Source organism: Mytilus trossulus, chromosome 5, assembly GCF_036588685.1.
Source record: "Mytilus trossulus isolate FHL-02 chromosome 5, PNRI_Mtr1.1.1.hap1, whole genome shotgun sequence".
NCBI lineage: Eukaryota > Metazoa > Mollusca > Bivalvia > Mytilida > Mytilidae > Mytilus > Mytilus trossulus.
The window spans coordinates 80426060-80453730 of NC_086377.1; the positions used below are offsets into that span (position 1 = coordinate 80426060).

The 27671-nt window shown below is 35.9% G+C and overlaps 4 protein-coding genes across 4 annotated transcripts; all 4 read right to left on the bottom strand.

Moving 5' to 3' along the window:
- Positions 1-268: 268 nt before the first annotated feature.
- Positions 269-1054, bottom strand: LOC134718349 (uncharacterized). Its single transcript, XM_063580846.1, has one exon. It carries the CDS (start codon positions 1052-1054, stop codon positions 269-271), a length of 786 nt encoding a protein of 261 aa, XP_063436916.1.
- Positions 1055-6890: 5836 nt separating this feature from the next.
- LOC134718350 (uncharacterized) lies at positions 6891-8033 on the bottom strand. Its single transcript, XM_063580847.1, has one exon. The coding sequence runs from the start codon at positions 8031-8033 to the stop codon at positions 6891-6893; it is 1143 nt and encodes a 380-aa protein (XP_063436917.1).
- A 3701-nt stretch (positions 8034-11734) lies between these two features.
- LOC134718352 (uncharacterized) lies at positions 11735-12760 on the bottom strand. The gene has a single exon (XM_063580848.1). The coding sequence runs from the start codon at positions 12758-12760 to the stop codon at positions 11735-11737; it is 1026 nt and encodes a 341-aa protein (XP_063436918.1).
- A 3145-nt stretch (positions 12761-15905) lies between these two features.
- On the bottom strand, positions 15906-25836 carry LOC134718353 (uncharacterized). Its single transcript, XM_063580849.1, has 11 exons — positions 25401-25836; positions 24254-24382; positions 22936-22973; positions 22356-22376; positions 20584-20604; positions 19753-19923; positions 19383-19449; positions 18666-18800; positions 17654-17719; positions 16895-16993; positions 15906-16433 (listed from the first exon to the last, which is right to left on the bottom strand). The coding sequence occupies exons 1-11, from the start codon at positions 25471-25473 to the stop codon at positions 16354-16356; spliced, it is 900 nt and encodes a 299-aa protein (XP_063436919.1). The 5' UTR covers positions 25474-25836; the 3' UTR covers positions 15906-16353.
- Between the last annotated feature and the right edge of the window lie 1835 nt (positions 25837-27671).

A 27671-nucleotide genomic window follows, 5' to 3' on the forward strand; every position in this document is an offset into this window, starting at 1 on the left:
ACAATGCATGAGGGAAAGTGTATTATATGAATTTTGTGAAAAACTAAGGCTTTTCTACCTCATGCATAGATTACCTTAGCTTTATTTGGCAAAACTTTTAGGAATTTTTGGTCCACAAAGCTCTTCAACTTCGTACTTTATTTGGCCTTTTTAACTTTTTTCGATTCGAGCGTCACTGATGAGTCTTTTGTAGACGAAACGCGCGACTGGTGTATATACTAAATTTAGTCCTGGTATATATGATGAGTTTATATACAGTGTTGTCCGTCTAACATATACGTCTGTGTCTCAATAACTGGGGGAAGTGTATTATACACTGTTGTCCGTCTAACATATACGTCTGTGTCTCGATAACTGGGGGGAAGTGTATTATACACTGTTGTCCGTCTAACATATACGTCTGTGTCTCGATAGCTGGGGGAAAGTGTATTATACACTGTTGTCCGTCTAACATATACGTCTGTGTCTCGATAACTGGGGGGAAGTGTATTATACACTGTTGTCCGTCTAACATATACGTCTGTGTCTCGATAACTGGGGGAAAGTGTATTATACACTGTTGTCCGTCTAACATATACGTCTGTGTCTCAATAGCTGGGGGGAAGTGTATTATACACTGTTGTCCGTCTAACATATACGTCTGTGTCTCGATAACTGGGGGGAAGTGTATTATACACTGTTGTCCGTCTAACATATACGTATGTGTCTCAATAGCTGGGGGGAAGTGTATTATACACTGTTGTCCGTCTAACATATACGTCTGTGTCTCAATAGCTGGGGGGAAGTGTATTATACACTGTTGTCCGTCTAACATATACGTATGTGTCTCAATAGCTGGGGGGAAGTGTATTATACACTGTTGTCCGTCTAACATATACGTCTGTGTCTCGATAGCTGGGGGAAAGTGTATTATACACTGTTGTCCGTCTAACATATACGTCTGTGTCTCGATAACTGGGGGGAAGTGTATTATACACTGTTGTCCGTCTAACATATACGTCTGTGTCTCGATAACTGGGGGAAAGTGTATTATACACTGTTGTCCGTCTAACATATACGTCTGTGTCTCGATAACTGGGAGAAGTGTATTAGACAGTGTTGTCCGTCTAACATATACGTCTGTGTCTCAATAGCTTGGGGAAAGTGTATTATACACTGTTGTCCGTCTAACATATACGTCTATGTCTCGATAACTGGGGGGAAGTGTATTATACACTGTTGTCCGTCTAACATATACGTCTGTGTCTCGATAACTGGGGAGAAGTGTATTAGACAGTGTTGTCCGTCTAACATATACGTCTGTGTCTCGATAACTGGGGGGAAGTGTATTATACACTGTTGTCCGTCTAACATATACGTCTGTGTTTCAATAGCTGGGGGAAGTGTATTATACACTGTTGTCCGTCTAACATATACGTCTGTGTCTCGATAGCTGGGGGGAAGTGTATTATACACTGTTGTCCGTCTAACATATACGTCTGTGTCTCAATAGCTGGGGGGAAGTGTATTATACACTGTTGTCCGTCTAACATATACGTCTGTGTCTCAATAGCTGGGGGGAAGTGTATTATACACTGTTGTCCGTCTAACATATACGTCTGTGTCTCGATAACTGGGGGGAAGTGTATTATACACTGTTGTCCGTCTTACATATACGTCTGTGTCTCGATAACTGGGGGGAAGTGTATTATACACTGTTGTCCGTCTAACATATACGTCTGTGTCTCGATAGCTGGGGGAAAGTGTATTAGACACTGTTGTCCGTCTAACATATACGTCTGTGTCTCGATAGCTGGGGGGAAGTGTATTATAGACTGTTGTCCGTCTAACATATACGTCTGTGTCTCAATAGCTGGGGGAGGTGTATTAGACAGTGTTGTCCGTCTAACTTGTCGTAATTTCTACTTCTTGCTATGTTTTGATATAGTTATAAAGCCAGCAAATACGAATACTCATAAAACTAGTAAATACACGGGATAATAAATAAATACGGACGTCAAAACTGTTGTCTGTTCTCTCTCGGCATCATTGGTAGCGTGAATAAATGATCAATAGTAAAAATGATACTTTTATTAAACAGCCGATGTGTTTCCATACAAGTACAATATTCCAACAATAATATATAATAAACATACGGGACGAAACTACTAAAATAATAATCTTTCTCATGTATTTTCGTACGGGTCAACTGGGATTATCTATATACACATTTCAAAGACAATATAAATAAAATGCAAGGCATACAGCTAATGCGCTGCTTCTTACCTCTAGGACCCCCCGGGATGAGCCTTGCTGCAAGCCAAACGTAAACACAGCAAAGACTAACTAACGTGACGTTGCACTGGTATTTATTTCAAAATACCGGAAGTAAATCTTCTAAGCAGGAAGAAAAACATAACGTAAAACGCTTACATAAAATATAGTAGTCCTCGACTCAAAATGCTTATAATAATACAATCTTATGAATAATCAAATCTAGACATATTAATTCTTCCAGTTAAGAGCTCGCAAATGAACACTTTTGGGTTCACGCTTAAAATATTGACCCAACGGTAACGTTCTGAACAATACATGACAAAGTTGCGCCATATACGACGTTATCGATATAACTAATAACATAAAGTAAAACGTACGTTAATTACTCATTCGATATACTAAACACTAGAAATAACTTCTGTCAACTTATGTAAACTCTCTTATTATAATAGATAACAATATTCTTTTACTTGGAAATGACCAAAACACACATTTACAACACTGCCCCTCCCCCAGAATACATTTCGTCCTCGAAATATGGGCTTGGCAATTCTGACAATACGTCTAAAAATTCTTTTCACAATATTTCTATGTACATATTACTCTATCATACAAATAAAACAATTTTTACTTATCTCCAATTTGTTAAAAACAAACAAATATTTAAGCTATCTTTAAACTTAAACAAAAATCAACAAACTACTGCGCCTGTTAATGTCCTAACAAAAACAATATCTGCGATAACAAACTAATGCGCCTGTTAATACTTAAACGGCAAAACAAGTTTATAACTATAAGTTTCTTCCACATATAAATATCTTCTTTTATACTTATATAACAGTAAAGTGTCACGAAAACACCTAGTTCTATTTTTTATACACTCAGTTACAGCACTAATATACAGTTACTACATTAAAAGTTCATTCCAAAATTCTTCATTCTATCAGACGCTGGAATTAAAAACATCATGAAGCTCAACTCCATATAAACACCCGACTAACCATAAGCCGACAGATGTCCTACCAAGTACTATACCGCCGTCAAGGGTACCACCGTGTATAAATATATACACAACCACGATACCGATCCACCATACAAACATAAGTAGAAAAATTAGTACAAGGTACAACTAATAAAAAAAATGGTCATCAGTATTCCCCTATAAATATCTAAAAATGGTGTAGACTATAGCTCAGCATACCCATGGTGTCACCTAAATGTATATTGCAATCTAGACTAACCATTAGCCTTAACTTATTCTCGCACCAAAACAAAAATGGCACCTAAAGTATCCCAACTGCCAATATACACCCACCGAAAGCAGCTTCCCACCAAAATAGTATTAAACAATCTTTTTTTACTGCAACAACAGCAACAATTCAATAGGATCATCAAATTCCAGATTCTGATAAAAAATCACCTGTTTACTGAAAATCTCAAAAACAATTTCAATACCACAATATACTTTCAAAAATCTAAAATACCGTATACTCTACATATTTGTGCTTAATGTACTCAGTGTATAAACTAATATTACAATTCTTCTCAATAAACCAATAAATCACTTTTTACATCAATGACAAAAAACATCACACAAGTTTCATATCTACATTATAAAAAATCCGAATCTACACAAAAACATATTCTCATATTTGTCCAGTAGGCTTATCTGCTATATAGTCCTAACTATTTCTGATAACCCTGGCTTATAAATCCAAACTGCGGGTTCCCTCCGAAACTATTCATATTTTCTGGTTTCCCTCTTTTTCCTCTTGAGAAAGGACAATCTCTACTGTAATGTCCCTCTTGGTGGCATGAGTAACATGTATTTACTCTGTTACTGTTGTTGGTATTAAATTGGTCTTTCTTCCTAACATTATGTCTATTTAATGGACCAAAATTTTCTCTTTCTTGCTTCTCAGTTTTAAACAGATCTTTTATCTCATTTAAATCCTGCTTTATGTCTTCAACATCCATTTTTAACTCCTTTTTCAAATTGTCTAAGCCCATTTTAAATTCTGCATGAGTGACAAATTGGGTTGGATTCTCCCTCCTACATACCTCGAAGTCTTCTGTTTTCTCTTGTGTTATACAGTTTGCACCAGTATTTACGTGTCTGACATTAAAGTTTGTATTTATATTTTCTCTACAACACTTGTGCCATGTGACTATATTAATTGCATCCTGCAATGTTGCTGGCTTCTGTATGAGGATCTCATAAGCTAGTGACTGGTCTGGCAGACCCTTAATAAAGTGTTCTGTTTTGAAACGGTTCAGTAAACCCAAGTCATTTACATCAGGGTATGCTTTACCTACAAGTCTCTCCACACGAGATGCATATTCGTGTATGCTTTCTTTGTGGTCCTGTTTAATAAACTGCAAGTTGGTCCTATAAGTTTCAGGTAAAATATGATCCCCAAATCTCTGTGACATAGCCTCGTGTATATATTCTATGTCTCTGTGCAAAGAAACAGGAAGTTCGTTTACGTATACCAAGGCTTCATCTCTAAGACTATTTAAAATTAGCTCCTCTACTTGTCTGTCACTGGACCAATTGAACCTACTACTCAATAAACTAAACTGTGTCCAGAAGGCCTTGCAATCTCCCTTACCATTAAATATTGGGCTTCTAGGTTTTGGTTCTTCCCTTTGTAGTTGCTGAACATGACTACTTTCTCTTAAATGATGTGTACTAACTGGACGTGGTATATAAGTGTTTTCAGTACTTGGACCAGCTTCTAACTGTTGGGTCACTGATACCTGGTTATTTTGTTCAGTTGTGGTCATGCTATTTTGACTGAAATTCTGCGTATTGGTATTATTTTTAGCAACATGGCTACCCCTTATAATTACTAACTGAGCTATATTTTCCTGATTTAGCTTAACTTGCGTGCTCATCTCAGAAACTTGCGTGCTCATCTCAGAAACTTTCGTCTTGAGTTCAGAAAATCTATCATTTTGATTTTTTAATTGTCTCTGAATGTCCGTTAGAATAGCAATAATATTGTTATCATTCATATTCGTCCTAGTGTTCTGCACAGGCGATTTTATTGGGCTTACTACGGGGCTGGAGGTAGATAAATTAACATCATCTTCTATATCCAAATCTATCAAATTACAGGGCTCATCAGGTCCGCATTGTGAAATAATTATATTCTTCATACTTTCCCCCCTTTCAAAATTTGGAGCTGGGATTTTTCTATTCCTAAGATCCATGTATAAAACAAACAATAATATGGCAATAGAAGCTAACTGCACCTCTATTTTTCTAATAAATAATTATTTGGAAGCTAAATGCACCTCCGTTATATTTTTTCTTTTTAGGAAGCTAAATGCACCTCCTTAATATATATATATTTTTTTTCTTTATAGGAAGCTAAATGCACCTCCTTAATATATTGGGTTTTTTTTCTTTATAGGAAGCTAAATGCACCTCCTTAATATATATATTTTTTTCTTTATAGGAAGCTAAATGCACCTCCTTAATATATAATATATTTTTTTCTTTATAGGAAGCTAAATGCACCTCCTTAATATATAATATATTTTTTTCTTTATAGGAAGCTAAATGCACCTCCTTAAAAATATTCTCTTTCTTTATAGGAAGCTAGATGCACCTCCTTAATATACTTTTTTTTTTTAAATCAGAAGCTAAATGCACTTCTGTATTTTCCAAAATAAGCTATTTATCACAGTATAATATATAGAGCTAAATGCACTCCATACACAATATATATCACTTATTGTGTTCCGTACAAATTAATATTTCTAAAAATAGACGTGCCAAATTCCTTGAAAACGTGAGAACAAAACCGCTGCCACCATTGTCGTAATTTCTACTTCTTGCTATGTTTTGATATAGTTATAAAGCCAGCAAATACGAATACTCATAAAACTAGTAAATACACGGGATAATAAATAAATACGGACGTCAAAACTGTTGTCTGTTCTCTCTCGGCATCATTGGTAGCGTGAATAAATGATCAATAGTAAAAATGATACTTTTATTAAACAGCCGATGTGTTTCCATACAAGTACAATATTCCAACAATAATATATAATAAACATACGGGACGAAACTACTAAAATAATAATCTTTCTCATGTATTTTCGTACGGGTCAACTGGGATTATCTATATACACATTTCAAAGACAATATAAATAAAATGCAAGGCATACAGCTAATGCGCTGCTTCTTACCTCTAGGACCCCCCGGGATGAGCCTTGCTGCAAGCCAAACGTAAACACAGCAAAGACTAACTAACGTGACGTTGCACTGGTATTTATTTCAAAATACCGGAAGTAAATCTTCTAAGCAGGAAGAAAAACATAACGTAAAACGCTTACATAAAATATAGTAGTCCTCGACTCAAAATGCTTATAATAATACAATCTTATGAATAATCAAATCTAGACATATTAATTCTTCCAGTTAAGAGCTCGCAAATGAACACTTTTGGGTTCACGCTTAAAATATTGACCCAACGGTAACGTTCTGAACAATACATGACAAAGTTGCGCCATATACGACGTTATCGATATAACTAATAACATAAAGTAAAACGTACGTTAATTACTCATTCGATATACTAAACACTAGAAATAACTTCTGTCAACTTATGTAAACTCTCTTATTATAATAGATAACAATATTCTTTTACTTGGAAATGACCAAAACACACATTTACAACAAACATATACGTCTGTGTCTCGATAACTGGGGGGAAGTGTATTATACACTGTTGTCCGTCTAACATATACGTCTGTGTCTCGATAACTGGGGGGAAGTGTATTATACACTGTTGTCCGTCTAACATATACGTCTGTGTCTCGATAACTGGGGGAAAGTGTATTATACACTGTTGTCCGTCTAACATATACGTCTGTGTCTCAATAGCTGGGGGGAAGTGTATTATACACTGTTGTCCGTCTAACATATACGTCTGTGTCTCGATAACTGGGGGGAAGTGTATTATACACTGTTGTCCGTCTAACATATACGTCTGTGTCTCGATAACTGGGGGGAAGTGTATTATACACTGTTGTCCGTCTAACATATACGTCTGTGTCTCGATAACTGGGGGAAAGTGTATTATACACTGTTGTCCGTCTAACATATACGTCTGTGTCTCAATAGCTGGGGGGAAGTGTATTATACACTGTTGTCCGTCTAACATATACGTATGTGTCTCGATAACTGGGGGGAAGTGTATTATACACTGTTGTCCGTCTAACATATACGTATGTGTCTCAATAGCTGGGGGGAAGTGTATTATACACTGTTGTCCGTCTAACATATACGTCTGTGTCTCAATAACTGGGGGAAAGTGTATTATACACTGTTGTCCGTCTAACATATACGTCTGTGTCTCAATAGCTGGGGGGAAGTGTATTATACACTGTTGTCCGTCTAACATATACGTCTGTGTCTCGATAACTGGGGGGAAGTGTATTATACACTGTTGTCCGTCTAACATATACGTATGTGTCTCAATAACTGGGGGGAAGTGTATTATACACTGTTGTCCGTCTAACATATACGTCTGTGTCTCGATAGCTGGGGGAAAGTGTATTATACACTGTTGTCCGTCTAACATATACGTCTGTGTCTCAATAGCTGGGGGGAAGTGTATTATACACTGTTGTCCGTCTAACATATACGTCTGTGTCTCGTTAGCTGGGGGAAAGTGTATTATAGACTGTTGTCCGTCTAACATATACGTCTGTGTCTCAATAGCTGGGGGAAAGTGTATTATACACTGTTGTCCGTCTAACATATACGTCTGTGTCTCAATAGCTGGGGGAGGTGTATTAGACAGTGTTGTCCGTCTAACATATACGTCTGTGTCTCGATAACTGGGGGAAGTGTATTATACACTGTTGTCCGTCTAACATATACGTCTGTGTCTCGATAACTGGGGGAAGTGTATTAGACAGTGTTGTCCGTCTAACATATACGTATGTGTCTCGATAGCTGGGGAAAGTGTATTATACACTGTTGTCCGTCTAACATATACGTCTGTGTCTCGATAGCTGGGGGAAAGTGTATTATACATTGTTGTCCGTCTAACATATACGTATGTGTCTCGATAGCTGGGGGAAGTGTATTATACACTGTTGTCCGTCTAACATATACGTCTGTGTATCAATAGCTGGGGGAGGTGTATGAGACAGTGTTGTCCGTCTAACATATACGTCTGTGTCTCGATAACTGGGGGGAAGTGTATTATACACTGTTGTCCGTCTAACATATACGTCTGTGTCTCGATAACTGGGGGGAAGTGTATTATACACTGTTGTCCGTCTAACAACATATACGTCTGTGTCTCGATAACTGGGGGGAAGTGTATTATACACTGTTGTCCGTCTAACATATACGTCTGTGTCGCAATAGCTGGGGGAGGTGTATTATACACTGTTGTCCGTCTAACATATACGTCTGTGTCTCGATAACTGGGGGAAAGTGTATTATACACTGTTGTCCGTCTAACATATACGTCTGTGTCTCGATAACTGGGGAGAAGTGTATTATACACTGTTGTCCGTCTAACATATACGTCTGTGTCGCAATAGCTGGGGGAGGTGTATTATACAGTGTTGTCCGTCTAACATATACGTATGTGTCTCGATAGCTGGGGAAAGTGTATTATACACTGTTGTCCGTCTAACATATACGTCTGTGTCTCGATAGCTGGGGGAAAGTGTATTATACATTGTTGTCCGTCTAACATATACGTATGTGTCTCGATAGCTGGGGGAAGTGTATTATACACTGTTGTCCGTCTAACATATACGTCTGTGTATCAATAGCTGGGGGAGGTGTATGAGACAGTGTTGTCCGTCTAACATATACGTCTGTGTCTCGATAACTGGGGGGAAGTGTATTATACACTGTTGTCCGTCTAACATATACGTCTGTGTCTCGATAACTGGGGGGAAGTGTATTATACACTGTTGTCCGTCTAACAACATATACGTCTGTGTCTCGATAACTGGGGGGAAGTGTATTATACACTGTTGTCCGTCTAACATATACGTCTGTGTCGCAATAGCTGGGGGAGGTGTATTATACACTGTTGTCCGTCTAACATATACGTCTGTGTCTCGATAACTGGGGGAAAGTGTATTATACACTGTTGTCCGTCTAACATATACGTCTGTGTCTCGATAACTGGGGAGAAGTGTATTATACACTGTTGTCCGTCTAACATATACGTCTGTGTCTCGATAACTGGGGGAAAGTGTATTATACACTGTTGTCCGTCTAACATATACGTCTGTGTCTCGATAACTGGGGGGAAGTGTATTATACACTGTTGTCCGTCTAACATATACGTCTGTGTCTCGATAACTGGGGGGAAGTGTATTATACACTGTTGTCCGTCTAACATATACGTCTGTGTCTCAATAGCTGGGGGAGGTGTATTAGACAGTGTTGTCCGTCTAACATTTACGTCTGTGTCTCGATAACTGGGGGAGGTGTATTATACACTGTTGTCCGTCTAACATATACGTCTGTGTCTCGATAACTGGGGGAAAGTGTATTATACACTGTTGTCCGTCTAACATATACGTCTGTGTCTCGATAACTGGGGGGAAGTGTATTATACACTGTTGTCTGTCTAACATATACGTCTGTGTCTCGATAACTGGGGGGGAAGTGTATTATACACTGTTGTCCGTCTAACATATACGTCTGTGTCTCAATAGCTGGGGGAGGTGTATCAGACAGTGTTGTCCGTCTAACATATACGTCTGTGTCTCGATAACTGGGGGGAAGTGTATTATACACTGTTGTCCGTCTAACATATACGTCTGTGTCTCAATAGCTGGATGGAAGTGTATTATACATTGTTGTCCGTCTAACATATACGTCTGTGTCTCGATAACTGGGGGGAAGTGTATTATACACTGTTGTCCGTCTAACATATACGTCTGTGTCTCGATAACTGGGGGAAAGTGTATTATAGACTGTTGTCCGTCTAACATAAACGTCTGTGTCTCGATAACTGGGGGGAAGTGTATTATACACTGTTGTCCGTCTAACATATACGTCTGTGTCTCGATAACTGGGGGAAAGTGTATTAGACACTGTTGTCCGTCTAACATATACGTCTGTGTCTCGATAGCTGGGGGAAGTGTATTATACACTGTTGTCCGTCTAACATATATGTCTGTGTCTCAATAGCTGGGGGAAAGTGTATTATACACTGTTGTCCGTCTAACATATACGTCTGTGTCTCAATAGCTGGGGGAGGTGTATTAGACAGTGTTGTCCGTCTAACATATACGTCTGTGTCTCGATAACTGGGGGGAAGTGTATTAGACAGTGTTGTCCGTCTAACATATACGTCTGTGTCTCGATAGCTTGGGGGAAGTGTATTATACACTGTTGTCCGTCTAACATATACGTCTGTGTCTCGATAACTGGGGGGAAGTGTATTATAGACTGTTGTCCGTCTAACATATACGTCTGTGTCTCGATAACTGGGGGGAAGTGTATTATACACTGTTGTCCGTCTAACATATACGTCTGTGTCTCGATAACTGGGGGGAAGTGTATTATAGACTGTTGTCCGTCTAACATATACGTCTGTGTCTCGATAGCTTGGGGGAAGTGTATTATACACTGTTGTCCGTCTAACATATACGTCTGTGTCTCGATAACTGGGGGAAAGTGTATTATACGCTGTTGTCCGTCTAACATATACGTCTGTGTCTCGATAACTGGGGGGAAGTGTATTATACACTGTTGTCCGTCTAACATATACGTCTGTGTCTCAATAGCTGGGGGGAAGTGTATTAAACACTGTTGTCCGTCTAACATATACGTCTGTGTCTCGATAACTGGGGGGAAGTGTATTATACACTGTTGTCCGTCTAACATATACGTCTGTGTCTCGATAGCTGGGGGAAAGTGTATTAGACAGTGTTGTCCGTCTAACATATACGTCTGTGTCTCGATAGCTGGGGGAAGTGTATTATACACTGTTGTCCGTCTAACATATACGTCTGTGTCTCAATAGCTGGGGGGAAGTGTATTATACACTGTTGACTTGTCCGTCTAACATTTACGTCTGTGTCTCAATAGCTGGGGGAGGTGTATTAGACAGTGTTGTCCGTCTAACATATACGTCTGTGTCTCAATAGCTGGGGGGAAGTGTATTATACACTGTTGTCCGTCTAACATATAAGTCTGTGTCTCAATAGCTGGGGGAGGTGTATTAGAAACTGTTGTCCGTCTAACATATACGTCTGTGTCTCGATAACTGGGGGAAGTGTATTATACACTGTTGTCCGTCTAACATATACGTCTGTGTCTCAATAGCTGGGGGAGGTGTATTAGACACTGTTGTCCGTCTAACATATACGTCTGAGTCTCGATAACTGGGGAAGTGTATTATACACTGTTGTCCGTCTAACATATACGTCTGTGTCTCGATTACTGGGAGGAAGTGTATTATACACTGTTGTCCGTCTAACATATACGTCTGTGTCTCAATAGCTGGGGGAGGTGTATTAGACATTGTTGTCCGTCTAACATATACGTCTGTGTCTCGATAGCTGGGGGGAAGTGTATTATACACTGTTGTCCGTCTAACATATACGTCTGTGTCTCGATAACTGGGGGGAAGTGTATTATACACTGTTGTCCGTCTAACATATACGTCTGTGTCTCGATAACTGGGGGAAAGTGTATTATAGACTGTTGTCCGTCTAACATATACGTCTGTGTCTCGATAACTGGGGGGAAGTGTATTATACACTGTTGTCCGTCTAACATATACGTCTGTGTCTCGATAGCTGGGGGGAAGTGTATTATAGACTGTTGTCCGTCTAACATATACGTCTGTGTCTCGATAACTGGGGGGAAGTGTATTATACACTGTTGTCCGTCTAACATATACGTCTGTGTCTCGATAACTGGGGGAAAGTGTATTAGACACTGTTGTCCGTCTAACATATACGTCTGTGTCTCGATAACTGGGGGAAAGTGTATTAGACACTGTTGTCCGTCTAACATATACGTCTGTGTCTCGATAGCTGGGGGGAAGTGTATTATACACTGTTGTCCGTCTAACATATACGTCTGTGTCTCGATAGCTGGGGGAAAGTGTATTATACGCTGTTGTCCGTCTAACATATACGTCTGTGTCTCGATAGCTGGGGGAAAGTGTATTATACACTGTTGTCCGTCTAACATATACGTCTGTGTCTCGATAGCTGGGGGAAAGTGTATTATACACTGTTGTCCGTCTAACATATACGTCTGTGTCTCGATAGCTGGGGGAAAGTGTATTATACACTGTTGTCCGTCTAACATATACGTCTGTGTCTCGATAGCTGGGGGAAAGTGTATTATACGCTGTTGTCCGTCTAACATATACGTCTGTGTCTCGATAACTGGGGGAAAGTGTATTATACACTGTTGTCCGTCTAACATATACGTCTGTGTCTCGATAGCTGGGGGAAAGTGTATTAGACACTGTTGTCCGTCTAACATATACGTCTGTGTCTCGATAACTGGGGGAAGTGTATTATAGACTGTTGTCCGTCTAACAACATATACGTCTGTGTCTCGTTAGCTGGGGGAAGTGTATTATAGACTGTTGTCCGTCTAACAACATATACGTCTGTGTCTCGATAACTGGGGGAAGTGTATTATAGACTGTTGTCCGTCTAACAACATATACGTCTGTGTCTCGATAACTGGGGGAAGTGTATTATAGACTGTTGTCCGTCTAACATATACGTCTGTGTCTCGATAACTGGGGTATGGTTCTACATTGTATGTACACCCATTACAAGTTCATTAAACACAGCTATGTTTTTATTTCGATGATTTTTATATTTTTTTTCTAGAGTTACCGGACTTTAACCGTAAAGATGAGAACACAATTCTTAAAACGACGGATGGACGACGGACACCAAGTGATGACAAAAACTCACATGGCCCTTTTTACCCTCATGAACTAAGGAGCAAAATTGAAACTAGAGGCTCTCAGAGCCTGTCGCTCACCTTGGTCTATGTGCATATTAAACAATGGAAACAGATAAATTCATAACAAAATTGTGTTTTGATGATTGTTATGTGTTTGTACATCATACTTTACTGAAAATTCTAGTTGCTACAATTATCTCTATCTATAATGAACTTGGCCCGGTAATCACAGTGGAAAATATTTTCAAAAAATCTACAAAATTTTTTGAAAAACGTAAAAAAATTGACTATAAAGGACAGTAACTCCTAAAGGGGTCAACTAACCATATCATTCGTGTTGACCTTTTTGTAAATCTTACTCTGCTGAACATTGTTGCTGTTTACAGTTTATCTCTATCTATAATAATATTCAAGATAATAACCAAAAACATCAAAATTTCAATAAAATTACCAATTCAGGGGCAGCAACCAAACAACGCATTGTTCGATTCATCTGAAATTTTCAGGGCAGTAAATGACATGATAAGCAATTTTACCCCATGTCAGATTTGCTCTAAAAGCTTTGATTTTTGAGTTGCAAAAATATATAAGCCAAAAACTGCATTTTACCCCTATGTTCTATTTTTAGCCATGACGGCCATCTTGAATAGTTGACCGGGTCACTGACACAATTTTTAAACAAGATACCCCAATGATGATTGTAGCTTAGTTAGTTTGGTTTAATTTGGCCGAGTAGTTTCAGAGGAGAAGATTTTTGTAAAAGATAACTAAGATTTTCTTAAAATGGTTAAAAATTGGCTATAAAGGGCAATAACTCCTAAGGGTCAACTGACCATTTCGGTCATGTGACTTATTTGTAAATCTTACTTTACTGAACATTATTGCTGTTTACTGTTTATCTTTATCTAAAATATTATTCAAGAAAATAACCAAAAACAGTAAAATTTCCTTAAAATTACAAATTCAGAGGCAGCAACCCATCAACGGGGCGTTCGATTCACTTGAAAATTATAGGGCAGATAGATCTTGACCTGATAAACAATTTAACACAGTCATTTATGCTCTTTATGCTTTGGTTTTCAAGTTATAAGCCAAAAACTGCATTTTAACCCATTGTTCTATTTTCGCCATTGCGGCCATCTTGGTTAGTTGACCGGGTCACCGGACACAATTTTTAATCTAACTACCCAAATGATGATTGAGGCCAAGTTTGGTTTAATTTGGCCAAGTAGTGTCAGAGGAGAAGATTTTTGTAAAAGATTACTAAGATATACGAAAAATGGTTAAAAATTGGCTATACAGGGCAGTAACTCCTAAAGGGGTTAATTGACCATATCATTCGTGTGACTTATTTGTAAATCTTACTTTGCTGAACATTATTACTGTTAACAGTTCATCTCTATCTATAATAATATTCAAGATAATAACCAAAAACAGCAAAGTTTCCTTAAAATTACCAATTCAGGGGTAGCAACCCAACAATGGGTTGTTAGATTCATCTGAAATGTTCAGGGCAGATAGATCTTGATCTGATAAACAATTTTACCTCGTCAGATTTGCTCTAAATGCTTTGGTTTTTGTGTTATAAGCCAAAAACTGTATTTTACCCCTATGTTCTATTTTTAGTTGTGGCGGCCATCTTGATTGGTTGACCGGGTCACCGGACACAATTTTTAAACTAGATACCCCCATTATGATTGTGGCCAAGTTTGATTTAATTTGGCCAAGTAGTTTCAGAGGAGAAGATTTTTGTAAAAGTTAACGACGACGGACGACGACGGACGACGACGGACGCCGGACGCAAAGTGATGAGAAAAGCTCACTCGGCCCTTTGGACAACAAACTATTATTCTTCAATTAATGTACCTATATGATCACTAGACTCACTTAAAACATAGTCCACGTCCAATAGTTAAAATCTACGGAGCACTACGCAGCTGGTACGATATTGAACTCTGGTGACAATTAAATATGACATAATGAAATGTTGCATGCAAAACAAAAGATGATACCGGCTTCAAACCGTCCATTTTAACACTGTATATTAGTATAATTGTAAAGGTGAACATAATAGTATTGGTTCAAGATCTGCGTCTAATAGATTTTATCTTTATTTTGGAAGACTGCTTTATTATGTAGTTGCCTCTAAGCAGCTTCCCGAACTCCAAGATCAGAATTTGTGCTTCGTGCAAATCTGATAAGTTAGGTTTTTGTCCCGGATTAAAAAAGTTTTCACAATTATTCTGCAAAGTACATTTAATGTTTCTGTAATTCAGTGTAGCCGTTACATGGTGTCCCGTCTAATTTGTTTTAATGTTAGACTTCTCGTTAGCATTATACCAAGGTTTGTCTTGTTGGGGTTTTGTTTAGCAGGTCACGACTATACGTGAAAGGTTTTGCATATTATTGTACGGAAACTTAATTTAATCCACTTCGATTTTTATATTAGTGGCTATAAATGTGGTAAAACAGAAAAGATGAAATACACATTAAAAGTAATAAATGTTTATTAACTATATTATAACAAAATAGCTTCAACAACAGAGGCGGATTTAGGGGGGGGGGCAGGGGGCCCGGGCCCCCCCTTTTGGAAAAAAAATTGGTTGCTTATATAGGGAATCACTGAAGCGTGACTGAAGTGGGCCCCCTCTTAGGTCAGTCAGTGGGCCCCCACTTATGAAAATTCCTGGATCCGCCACTGAACAAGATCACATGTATTTGTTGCATCGTTGGCTGGCGTTTTATAGACACATATTTAATGGATTGCATACTAGTATAACAAAACACATTTTTTGAGTGCACTATCACAAAATGTCTATAAATGTATTTCTACATTTAACTAGTTAAAACTTGTAAATGCATTTAACGGCATGTGAAGTTTGAAAACACGCAATTTTCATACCTTTGTCACTAAAAGACTATGTAACTATCATGATATAAAACAACGAAACTGTAATAAGATACACAATGTACTTAATCAAGTCTATGTCCTCAATTCCCCATAAAACTTAGAACTTATATATACATACACACATTGATTATACGTTACAGTATTTGATCAGGTTTTAAAGTGGCTACATAATATCTTTTTCATTTTTGTTCTCATAGTTTTCACTGAACATCAAATTGCACAAAAGCGGGGATGTTAAAATCTATCAATCTCTGTTTCTCAATTTGCGGAGTCTTTCAATTCGATCTGTCATCTCAGCCATTTTCAGCTCCTCAAATCGTTTTTCTAAAAGTAAAAAAAAAACATTGATAAAGTCAGTCATATAAAACTTATTGGTGGTCTACTTTTTTCAGTTCTTAAGTCGGGTTGTTCTCTCGATTTGACACATTCCCCATTTCCATTCTCAATTTTATCTTTATTAAGTAGTATCGTTGGTAGCATCTTCTTTACACCCGATTATTGCATATTTTGTAATCGGTAATCGTTGTTCATCTTTTCTGTATGAACCTTGCTTTATTCTAAAAAAATGTAAACCGACAAGCTGGTGCAGATTTCTTAGTGTGTGATATCACAAAGTGACAAAACAGTTAGACATCTCAATAGTTCACTTCGTTAAAAAAAGAATTCAGAATTTGAATGTTGTTTGTTTAACTAGATTTCACTGCTTGTGAAAACACAATACAATACAAAATGACACAAAAAAATTCCTGTACGTATATATAATGCCTCATGAAACTTATGCTTACCCTTTTCTTGCAAATCTGTCAGTATTTCCTCCACAGTGAACCCAGTTTTTAAAGCAAAGTCCATATCTTGAAGTAACCTGTCTTCAATCTGGGCTAAAACTACAACAAAAAGATTCCAGCATTTATATGGAACTAGAGGTTTAAACTATCTTCAGTCCAATAAGATTTAAACTTGGTTCAAATACAGTCACTATAAAACGAACCCTTTTGTGTCTTTTTGTCGGGTTGTTGTCTTATTGACTTATATATCCCCTATAGTTAATAAGAAGATAAGTAAATATGCTCTTAATTACACAGAAATAACTTTCTAAGCACACTTTTTACTTTTGGAAACGTTTAAATAAGCATCCTTTTTGAAAGACACTATCCTTTAAATCTGACAAAAAAACCCCGATCATTTATAGCAATACAGATGAGGATTTAGCGACACATCGGAACATTTATTTGTCGACTGTTTTACAAAATGATGTCAATAGTAATAAAAGACAACTTATGAATAAATTGTTCAGGACTTTTGTTTTATAAATGGTTCTATTTTTTTCCATGTCAAGGTCATAATGGTTTCTTTGTCGTTGTAATGGCCACACCTTTCATAGTTGACTATACAGTATAGTTTTGCACAAAGAAGAATGACGTGCCGTGACTTGTATTTGCATAAATCTACGTATATTTGACTCTGATTGACATTCTGTTTCATTTGCAATCATACCCCATCTGCTTATTTTATATCACACGTTGATCAATACGAGAAATACACACCTTCTTGTCTATACAGAGAAAATTTTCCTTCTTTTGGCTGCACTTCTTTGTTTTGGGATAAATCTTCTACAACATGATAATATACTAGTACTGTATATCAGAGATTAAAACAGGCAATATAGCAAACAAACAAAAAGAGAATTACTTAATTTGAGCAGTAATAAAAAGCAATTATTGATCATCAAAACGAGCACAAAGGTGTTCAAACAAAAACATTTATTCATTTGTTTGGGGGAGTTTAAACGCCACTTTTAAGCACCACTCTTTGTGCTATTTCGTAGAGGCCAGTTTTTATTGGTGGAGGAAGCCGGAGTCCCAGGAGAAAACCACCGACCTTCGATATGAAAACTGACAATACTAGTCAATTCAGATCGGAGTCGAGAGCACCCGCATGAACGGAATTCGAACTCACAACCTCAGTGTTGACTGGCTAGTGATTATAGTAGTAGCTACTTGCATCACTCGACCATCGTGACCCCCAAAACATAAACAATCAAACTACCCAATGGTGCAATGTAACTTATTTTTTTACACAGTAAAGTTCTCCTTTAAATTTTTACACTTTAATTTAACTAAAAAGGGAATTGAAATGCAGCGTTGAAGAACCATTAGTTGATCTTGGCTGTCTTTGGTCCAGTTGTGTCTTTCAAATATCTATCAAATTATATCCAACATTCAAAATTTTCACAAATTACAGCTGATTTTCTAATGCTTGCAAAGTAGAACTTTAGTTGGCTTTCTTGCTTTGTTTGTATAATTGTTGATACACGCTTTGTAAATAAGATTGACATCTTTAAACAATATATATATAGGCATAGTTTAACCTGTATATACCGGTATTATATTTTGTTTTAATTGGGTGTTAACCGAATATGATTGTACAATATTCAAACAAAGCAAGCAAGCTAACCAAATTTTGTATCTACATGCATTAGGAAATTAGCTGTAAAATGTCTAATTGAAAGAGATGTTTAATGAAACTGAAAGAGCCGCGATTTAAACAATACCATACCTTTATCATCACGTTGTTGTACATTCTGTTTTGTTTCAGTGACTTTGGAAAGTTTACTTGCTAAGGACTTTAACACTGCAGCATCATCAGTTCCTTTCTCGACAATAGGTTTATCATAAAATGATTCCTTATTTTCTAAAAAAAAAAATAATAAAATAAACAGCAACAAACACTTGATAATTTTAAGTAACTCTTAATCCATGCTTTGCACCTGTCCTAATTCAGGAATCTGATGTACAGTAATTGTCGTTTGTTTATGCAATTTAAATGTGTTTCTCGTTTCTATTTTTTTATATAGATTAGACCGTTGGTTTTCCCGTTTGAATGGTTTTACACTAGTAATTTTGGGGCCATGTACAGCTTGTTGTTCGGTGTGAGCCAAGGCTCCGTGTTGAAGGCCGTATATTGATCTATAATGGTTTACTTTTATAAATTGTTATTTGGATGTGGAGAGTTGTCTCATTGGAACTCACACCGCTTCTTCCTATATCTATTAAGTTGCCAAATGTTATAGTTGAAATGTAATTGTTTAACGAAAGCGTGATTGATAATTCTCAATAACTGTTACAATTCGACTTTTGATTGGTAAAATAAAAAAAAATACATTAGGAAATATGTAACACTTAACCCTTTGTATCGTAGTTGCAGTTCTTGAACCAATTCCTAACATAAATACTAGTACTAGAACTAGAAGTATATAAATGATAATAAACCTACCAAGCTCTTCTCGTATCTTGGAATTCAATTTCTGCTGACGTTGGCGGTTTAAAGTATTTTTTAAGGCCTAAAAAGGAACGAAAATATTACTTAGACAAGAGAACAAATTCGAAATGACAAGGCAAAACTATAAATCACATGGTAGGACCAAACTAACTGTATAAATCAGGCTATCTGGACATTGCATACTTAGTATTTTGTTGTTGTTTTTCGTTGTTGTTTTTATGTTATGCACTTTTTAGATGAATATAATAGGAAGTTTTATATTGGTGGTTGCTATTGTTTTTAGTAAATTGTTTATACTATACTTTATGATTATTATTTAATCCTAAAGGTCGCTATAATGGGTTTGTCTTTCACCAGTTCTTACCATTAAGACAGCTACTTCATCTGATGTTAGACTATCGTCAGACTTATCAGTGTCAGTGGTCTTGGATGTGACCATTGCTGATTCCTTGGCCTTGTTGATCGACTCTGGTTTCACTGTAGGTGGTAGAGTTGTTTTTATAGCTTGTTCTTCACCTTTTTCTATTTGTTGAAGCTAAATAAAAAAAAACCACAAAATAAGTCAAGATATTTTAAGTATTATTAATAGAATTAAAAAAGAAGATGTGGTATGATTACCAATGAGACAACTCTCCACAAGAGACCAAAAGTACTCAGACATTTACAACTATAGTTCATTGTACGGCCTTCAACAATGAGCAAAGCCCATACCGCATAGTCAGCAATAAAAGGCCCCGATATGACAATGTAAAACAATTCAAACCACGAAAAAAACAGCGGCTTTATTTATATAAAAAATTGCCTTTACAATAACACACTAAGAAGCAAGTATATATAATTATATACGATGCGGTATGAATTCTAATGAGACATGATATAAAGACTGTTTTTCACAATACATGTAAGTTCAGTATTTTGATGTGATCTAAGAAGAATGATACATTTACAAACGTATAACAACAACATGGTCAGCTCGAATTATTTTGGGGAACTAATTCTAAAATTTAAGATATTACATTGCAGTGTCATGATTACGAAATGAAAAGAAAGGGTGGACTGTTCTTTGTCTACTGTACATCTGCATTGTTTGACTTTGTTTTGGCCTTTCTGTTTTAATTTTGTGTCGTTTGGTTGCTGTCTTGTTTACTTATACTCAGAATCTTATGTATTCACTTATCTTATACAAATTACTTACCAAGCCTTGAAGATTTGCTAGCTGCAAGATAAATAAATCAAACTGAAAATGAAGTCATAGTCTTTACCAGTGAAAAATTCCTATCAGATTAAAATAACTTGCCTATTTGACAATTTGTATAGACATATTTCTATACTGTTGAAGACCCCATGTTGACCACTCTAGGTGACATTACATTTACGTAGTTTAGTTTTTATTCATTATGTTGATATCAATGTTTACATGAAATAGTTTCTGATTACCAAATCACATATGATTTCGTTTATTTTCGTGGGTATGTATTTTCGAGGATTCAGGCAACTTGTATATTAACATGGATGTTTGATTTCGCTGTTATGCAAGAGTCTGCATTATAGATGTACTACTTACACGGAGGATATACTAATTCGATCTTTTTACGTGCTGAGTTTGTAAGAAAACACGCCTTAATGAATTATAATTCAATCTAGTATGTTTACACCTCGTAAACATAACACAAACACACCGATTGTCTGGAATGTTGTAATAAATATGGTGTGAAGTTTGGTGTTACATTGTAAGTTTTGAAACAGTGGATACATCTTACACGTAGGTTACACTAATTCTATTTGAGAGTTGCACAAAGTCAATTTTACATTTTTAAGTTTTAGTTTTTTGTGAAATCTCTCCTTGGGAATATACAATACGAATTATGGTGTTAACACTGACACGCACTGATTTTCAAGCTTATAGAAATTTTGTAAATCGTTGAACTTTTTAATTTGTACTTTACCTGTTCCCTCAAATCCCACGAAAATTGGTACCCCACAAAAAAGTGTATTAGCTGTTGCAGTTTAGTTTGTTCGTGCACTCAATTCTCGCATTCAATTTAATATGACCGACTATTGTGTAAAGTCAAAAACTTTGATATATAACTAGACCAAGTGTTTGTATTATCTTAAGAATGTTAACCTTTTATCAGAGGTCAAATAAAGACAAATATTTACCTTATTTACCTCAGTCGTAAAAGAAAGCTTTAGTTTAGATTATAGACTGTTATTGTAAAACTCCCTCTCAAGCTGTTGTCTCCGATTCGCGATGTGTGGGCACAGTATTATTTTGTTTATAATCAACAAAATGATCATAAATGGATATTTTTTATTGTATGAGTTAAAAAAAATGTAGGGGTGGTGGGCGGCATTTAGCTTGTTTCTCGTAGATATTTAAGTTGTTCTTTCACTCGGATATTTTTCGGCTAGGTTAATTTATTTTGATATTGTGATAAAGGTTTTACTGTATTTTCGACACATTAGTTCATGTTTATCACAGTTACTGACAGCTAATCAAAGCCAATAAAAGCTAATAAAAACATGTATCTAAGACTAAAGTATCAATCAGCACCCATCCAACATCCAATGGATTTAGCGTAAAGACGTTATTTACAGTCAAAGAAACATTGACTTGAAAAATAAAATTCATGTGTACTCGCTACGAAATAAGAGGAAAGCTCGGCGATCCTCCCTTTTTCTGTTTCTAAAGCACATACTAATATTTTTTTTATCTAATTTTCCGGCAAGTATCATACATGTATATTGGATATACATATTAAATTGTTTGTTTGATTTCAATGCATTATTGTGACGTTGTCAAGGGAAGCATGAGCTGATTTGGAAGACCTCTAGGCTGAGGTTAGAAACATATTCCGCACTGACCTCTAACTGCATGTCACAGATAGAATATTTTTCATTGCTTTTCTTGTGTTTGAAAATACTGACACATAATATAATGAAGTATGAAGCAATAATCTTAGTTACCTTATTTTTCAGAATGTCAATCTGAAATATATATAAAAAAACATGATTTTCTTTTATAAATTTCTGCACTTTCTTGATTGAATGGTTTTACATTAATCATTTTTTGTGGGCCCTTTATATATAGCATGCTGTTCGGTGTAAGTCGAGGCTACGTGACCGAACGTTGACCTGTAATGGTTTACTATCACACATTGTGACTTGGATGGAGAGTTGTCTTATTAGCACTCATACCACAACATCTTTTATCTCTTTGACATTGTCTTTTTCTTAGAAAATATCTTCCAAGTTATACAAAAACAATGTAGTGCACGAATAACAGCAATTCAATTTAATTCTTATCTTACAACCGATTTAAAACGGCAACACTTATAGTGTTAATTAAAAAGATAAAATATACCAAAGGACAATTCTAAAATCTTATGTCGTTTACCATTTTTTTTGTTAACTATGCGCAAGGTTATGTATTTTTATTTATAAAAATAGTGTATATGTTGAAGAACTTAAAAATGGCTTGTAATGTTTAAAGATTAGCGTCATAATAAAATAAAGAAACAACTATTTGTGTAATCTTATTTCTTACCTGACTATTAGATCTTTTTGTTCTGGTACCTACATGTACTAAAAGATAAATTCACATTATTAGTGAAAAAAGTATAAAATATGTAGATATGTAAATATAACAAATGAAAGACCCTCAAAAGGTCAACTTTATTAAATCATGTTTCAACATATTACTGTACATTAACTTCAGTTTCAGGTATTGAGATGTGATTTCTGTCTGTGACAAGTACTTTTGACCAACCACAAGAATTTGCAGTCATCCAATGTTCAGTACTTCAGTACTTTGATTGATAGATTTTTTTAAAGTCTAGTGGCAAATATTTCATGCATGATCAAAGCGAGTTGACTGTTTTGTTATGCATACATTAAGGTATTGTCTCAGATCTCTTAGTATCCAATGATGTCTATCGATTGTCAGCCTCAGGTCTCAAGGTATGGAATGATGTCTACCGATTGTCATTCGGCAATCCTCGGTATAATCCGCTAATCTCCTTCTGAGGGTACGGAATGGGCCGAGTTGAGACGAAAGTACCGATGGTGTGACATAGACAGTATTTCTTGTTATCTCCCTTTTATATCTTTTTATCTCTTAAACTTAAGTGAAATTAAACGAAAACTAAAATATATGTTTGCTTCATCTACATTATCAATTTAAGTCGACTGCGATTTATATAGTTTTCATACATTCCGAATACATTTGCAGTTTTCATGATTCTTCTTATATTTTAAGCAATTTTTTTCCGTTTTCTAATGTATTGCTAAAATTGTCAGTCTGCAATCGTATAATGTCTGTCGATTTTATGGGAAAATCTGTATTTCTTGCCAACTTGTAATATCTGTTTACTTTGTAATCTAAAGTAAACTCAGTCGAAACCTACAATAATGTGAAGGGCTTTCGGTACTTTATCACTTTTCAATAAGGTTATAAATTAATATAAATTGAATTTTATGGTAGTTTAAATGATAACGTGGTATTGTAATCTATTTAAAAGCATTTAAAGTGTACACTACTACCTAGTGTAGATACGAGTAAAGGAAAATAAGTTTTCAATATCAAAAGATGCCTGGTACGTAGGCCACTGGGCCACTATAGATACTCCAAGGGTTGCCGACAATATAGTTGTTAATGTTTCAATTGTGTCATTTTGGTCTTTTGTGGATAGTTGTCTCATTGGCAATCATACCACATCTTCTTTTTTATATTTTCAATATCAAAAGATGTATGATAGTACGAAGACCACTGGGCCACTATAGATTTAGCTACTCCAATGGTTGTCGTCACACTATACATATTAGATCTTCAACAATAACGTACTTAAATGTTTATTCTAGCTAACCTTTCGGACAGCAGACAGCCCATCGATCTGCATCTGCAGGGTGCACGTGACACGAGTAGTCATCGGGACAACCAGTAGATCCTGGACCACAATATACATTGGGTAAATAATCGCCATGGTTACAATATGCTGCAAAGACAATATAAATTATGCTCAAATGAAGTGGATGTTAGCAATTATATGTAATTATACGCCCTTCAACAATGTGAAAAAACCTATACTATATTGCCGACTATAAAAGCACACAAAAAAGTATTAAACAATTTAATTGAGAAAACTAACGCCCATTTAAGGGGATAGACCTTGGTTCAGGGAGATAACTCTTTAAATCAGTTATGCGTTTGTAAAAGTCAAGTATCATCAATGTATTTTAAGCATTTACCTGAAACACATTAGAAATAATCTATGTAACCTAGAAGCTTAGAATATATTTATGAAAATGGTTGACAAAAACGAACTGATGATTTTAAGAGTTATTTCCCTTAACCTAGGCCTACCTCCTTAAACAATTTTCGAAAATATTACAGACATGTCTTAACGATAACAATTGAACTAAAGGCTACTGAATTGGGACAGGTAAAGAACATGGCGGGGTTAAGCATGTTTGTTAGCGATCAGTCCATACCTATACTGGCACAGTGGTGTTACAGCACAATATAAGAACAAACTATTAAAGTCAGTTAAAAAGGACTTTACTCTTCATATTGATAACAGGAGAAACAACGTAAAAACACGAACTGGACGACGTAGGGTATTTAGTATGCAACCCTCATCCCAACAAAAAAATTGGCAAATTTAATGTGATTAATACCGAGTTGTATTGTAGGGACTACTTCATATATTTCAATATCAACTAACATTGTTTAAATCAAGCAGACATATTAACTCAATAATTATAGTCCATAGTCATACAGGCAAGTGAATATCTGCTCATAAGACGTGATGTGGTGACCTTCTGCTGGTGTCTGTTCTATTGTCGGGTTGTTGTCTTTTTGACACATTCTCCATTTCCATTCTCAATTTCATTGGTAGAAATCTAATTTTATTTGAAACCAAAATTCGACTATAAATCATGAATAAGTTTCAATACAATGAGCAATCGAATTTATTACTAAATATAAAGAAGAAAAAAGTAAAAGAAACTTACGTTGATCAGTCAAGAAAGCTTCTGCAATAGCTAACACACAGAAAAAACACAGTGTAACAATTATAACATTCATCTTAACCTTTCTTATGTGTATGTTATGGTATGTTTACTTCTAACAGTGTATGGAATATATCACTTTTACTAGTACTGTCCAAAACAATTATCGGCGTAAATAGAAAATTTCAGAAGCTTTATTTCCTTTTAAACATGCAGACTATTTCCTAAATCTCTAATATTATCGGTACACTATTTTACTAATTCCATATATGTCCAATTTGACGTAAATTAAAGAATGTTATTCCGTCAACACCCTTAAACAATCCTCCAAACTCCACTGTGCGTCATAATTTAACTGTTAAATTTAAATGATATGCAAACTTATAAATACTATCTAAAGCTCTTAAAATTTACATTGAATATTTATGGACTGGGCTACTTCCGGTCCGTCTGCTAAGCAATGATGGAATGTTGATAACGGTTTATTTAAAATTTTGAAAATACTGTCATTACCCAACATGATATGGACTTCTGTGATTTTACTTTATCTTCAACGTAATACTTGCTGCTGTGATTGTACTTGATCTTTTCTTACTTAAATTATTGTTTTATTTCACAATACTGATTTGTGATATCATCCTAATAAAATACAAAGATTAGTAGTGTAACGTGTAACCGGGCGGGGACGTTTAGATGTTTTTATCCTCGGGTTCGTACCAGTTTCCTGGATTTGAAAAGCAATTCAAAAGTTCTAAAGTCAATAAAAAGTTACACTATCACTATCAAATATGAAACAAATACTTAACTACATACAACGATTTTAAACACCTATCAACCTAACCCGAACTTGTTGAATTAAAACTGTTTAAAACCCTTTCTGTCCGATACTGTTTAAAACCAACTGTTTGAAACTATAGTCTGGAACCTAAATGTATAGAACTGGTTTGAAACCTAAATGTATAAAACTGGTCTGGAACCTAAATGTATGAAACCGGTCAGACGGTTTGGAACTATTGTCTGAAACCTAAATGTTTGGAACCTGTCTGGAACCTAAATGTTTGAAACTGGTCAGACGGTTTGGAACTATTGTCTGAAACCTAAATGTTTGGAACCTGTCTGGAACCTAAATGTTTGGAACCTGTCTGGAACCTAAATGTTTGAAACGGGTCAGACGGGTTGGAACTATTGTCTTAAACCTAAATGTTTAAAACGGGACTAAACCTTAATGTATCAAACCGGCTGAAACCAAAATAAAACGAATGTATGGAAACTATTCAAACTGTTGTTAACTTTCTACGAATGAAACTTTATTAAAATATATTTATAAAACTGTTGGAACAGGGTAGCACTAAGGTATGGTTTAACAGCAAACACTCACTGCAATAGTGAGAGATGTGGAACGCAAAACCTTAGCACTAACCCTGTTTATACAACTTCTACGGAACCAAAACTATTCTTCTCAACAGGTTTCAAACACTCCACTTTGTTTGAATACTCCTGCTACTCGTCTTTAAATATTAACGGCCTAACCTTTTCAATCTTCTTCTTCTTACGACGTCTCTGATAAGAATGACAATTTACACTGGATAGCTACCACTATTTATAAATACTTCTAACGCGGACCTCGAAGAGAGCACCCTAGTAACAACTGTACAGGTAAAGCGTCTGATAGCAACCAAGGATAAAGGGATGATTTTAGAAACAGTTTTCAACGATAAACGGATAATAAGGGAAATTAATAGAGATATCGGAAAATATAAAACTGTAGAACTATTATAACCTTCTTAAACTGCAAATTCGTAACAGTAGGTTTATGTGTAGATTTTAATGCTGAATCTTTTCACTGTTTAAGTTTATCTGTGATAGTTTTCAACACCATTGACGGAATAGCTCATACTGATTTCTTACAGTTTGTTCTTATATTGGGCGCTGCAACATCACAGTCCAAGATAAGGGAGGGTCCCACTGTTTAATCCCGTCATTTTTTTGTATGCGCATGTTCAAAGACATGTACAGGAGTCTGTTTATATTCAGCTGTGAACATTAATTTTGTCTTTCTGTTATAGTTGTCAGGAGAAAATAAAATAAAACCCGAACAAACAAATTATTCAAAACTCGACATATAAGGAATATAACCCCCAACAGAAGTTCATCTGATAACTTGTATAGCAATGAACAGTTAAGTTCGATCATAACTTCCATGCGATTTTTTATGAATGTCAGAATATGTTTAAAACAAATAAGGATAATGCATATGATTGCCAAAAACACATC

Excerpts from the sequence above, each read along its gene's own strand:
- LOC134718349 (XM_063580846.1), bottom strand. The coding sequence starts at position 1,054 with ATGTTAGACGGACAACAGTGTATAATACACTTTCCCCCAGTTATCGAG.
- LOC134718350 (XM_063580847.1), bottom strand. The coding sequence starts at position 8,033 with ATGTTAGACGGACAACAGTGTATAATACACTTTCCCCCAGCTATTGAG.
- LOC134718352 (XM_063580848.1), bottom strand. The coding sequence starts at position 12,760 with ATGTTAGACGGACAACAGTGTCTAATACACTTTCCCCCAGCTATCGAG.
- LOC134718353 (XM_063580849.1), bottom strand. The coding sequence starts at position 25,473 with ATGAATGTTATAATTGTTACACTGTGTTTTTTCTGTGTGTTAGCTATT. Across the intron at positions 24,383-25,400 it reads AGCTTTCTTGACTGATCAAC|CATATTGTAACCATGGCGAT; the intron begins GTAAGTTTCTTT and ends TTGTCTTTGCAG. Across the intron at positions 20,605-22,355 it reads TTGACATTCTGAAAAATAAG|CTAGCAAATCTTCAAGGCTT; the intron begins GTAACTAAGATT and ends TTTATCTTGCAG.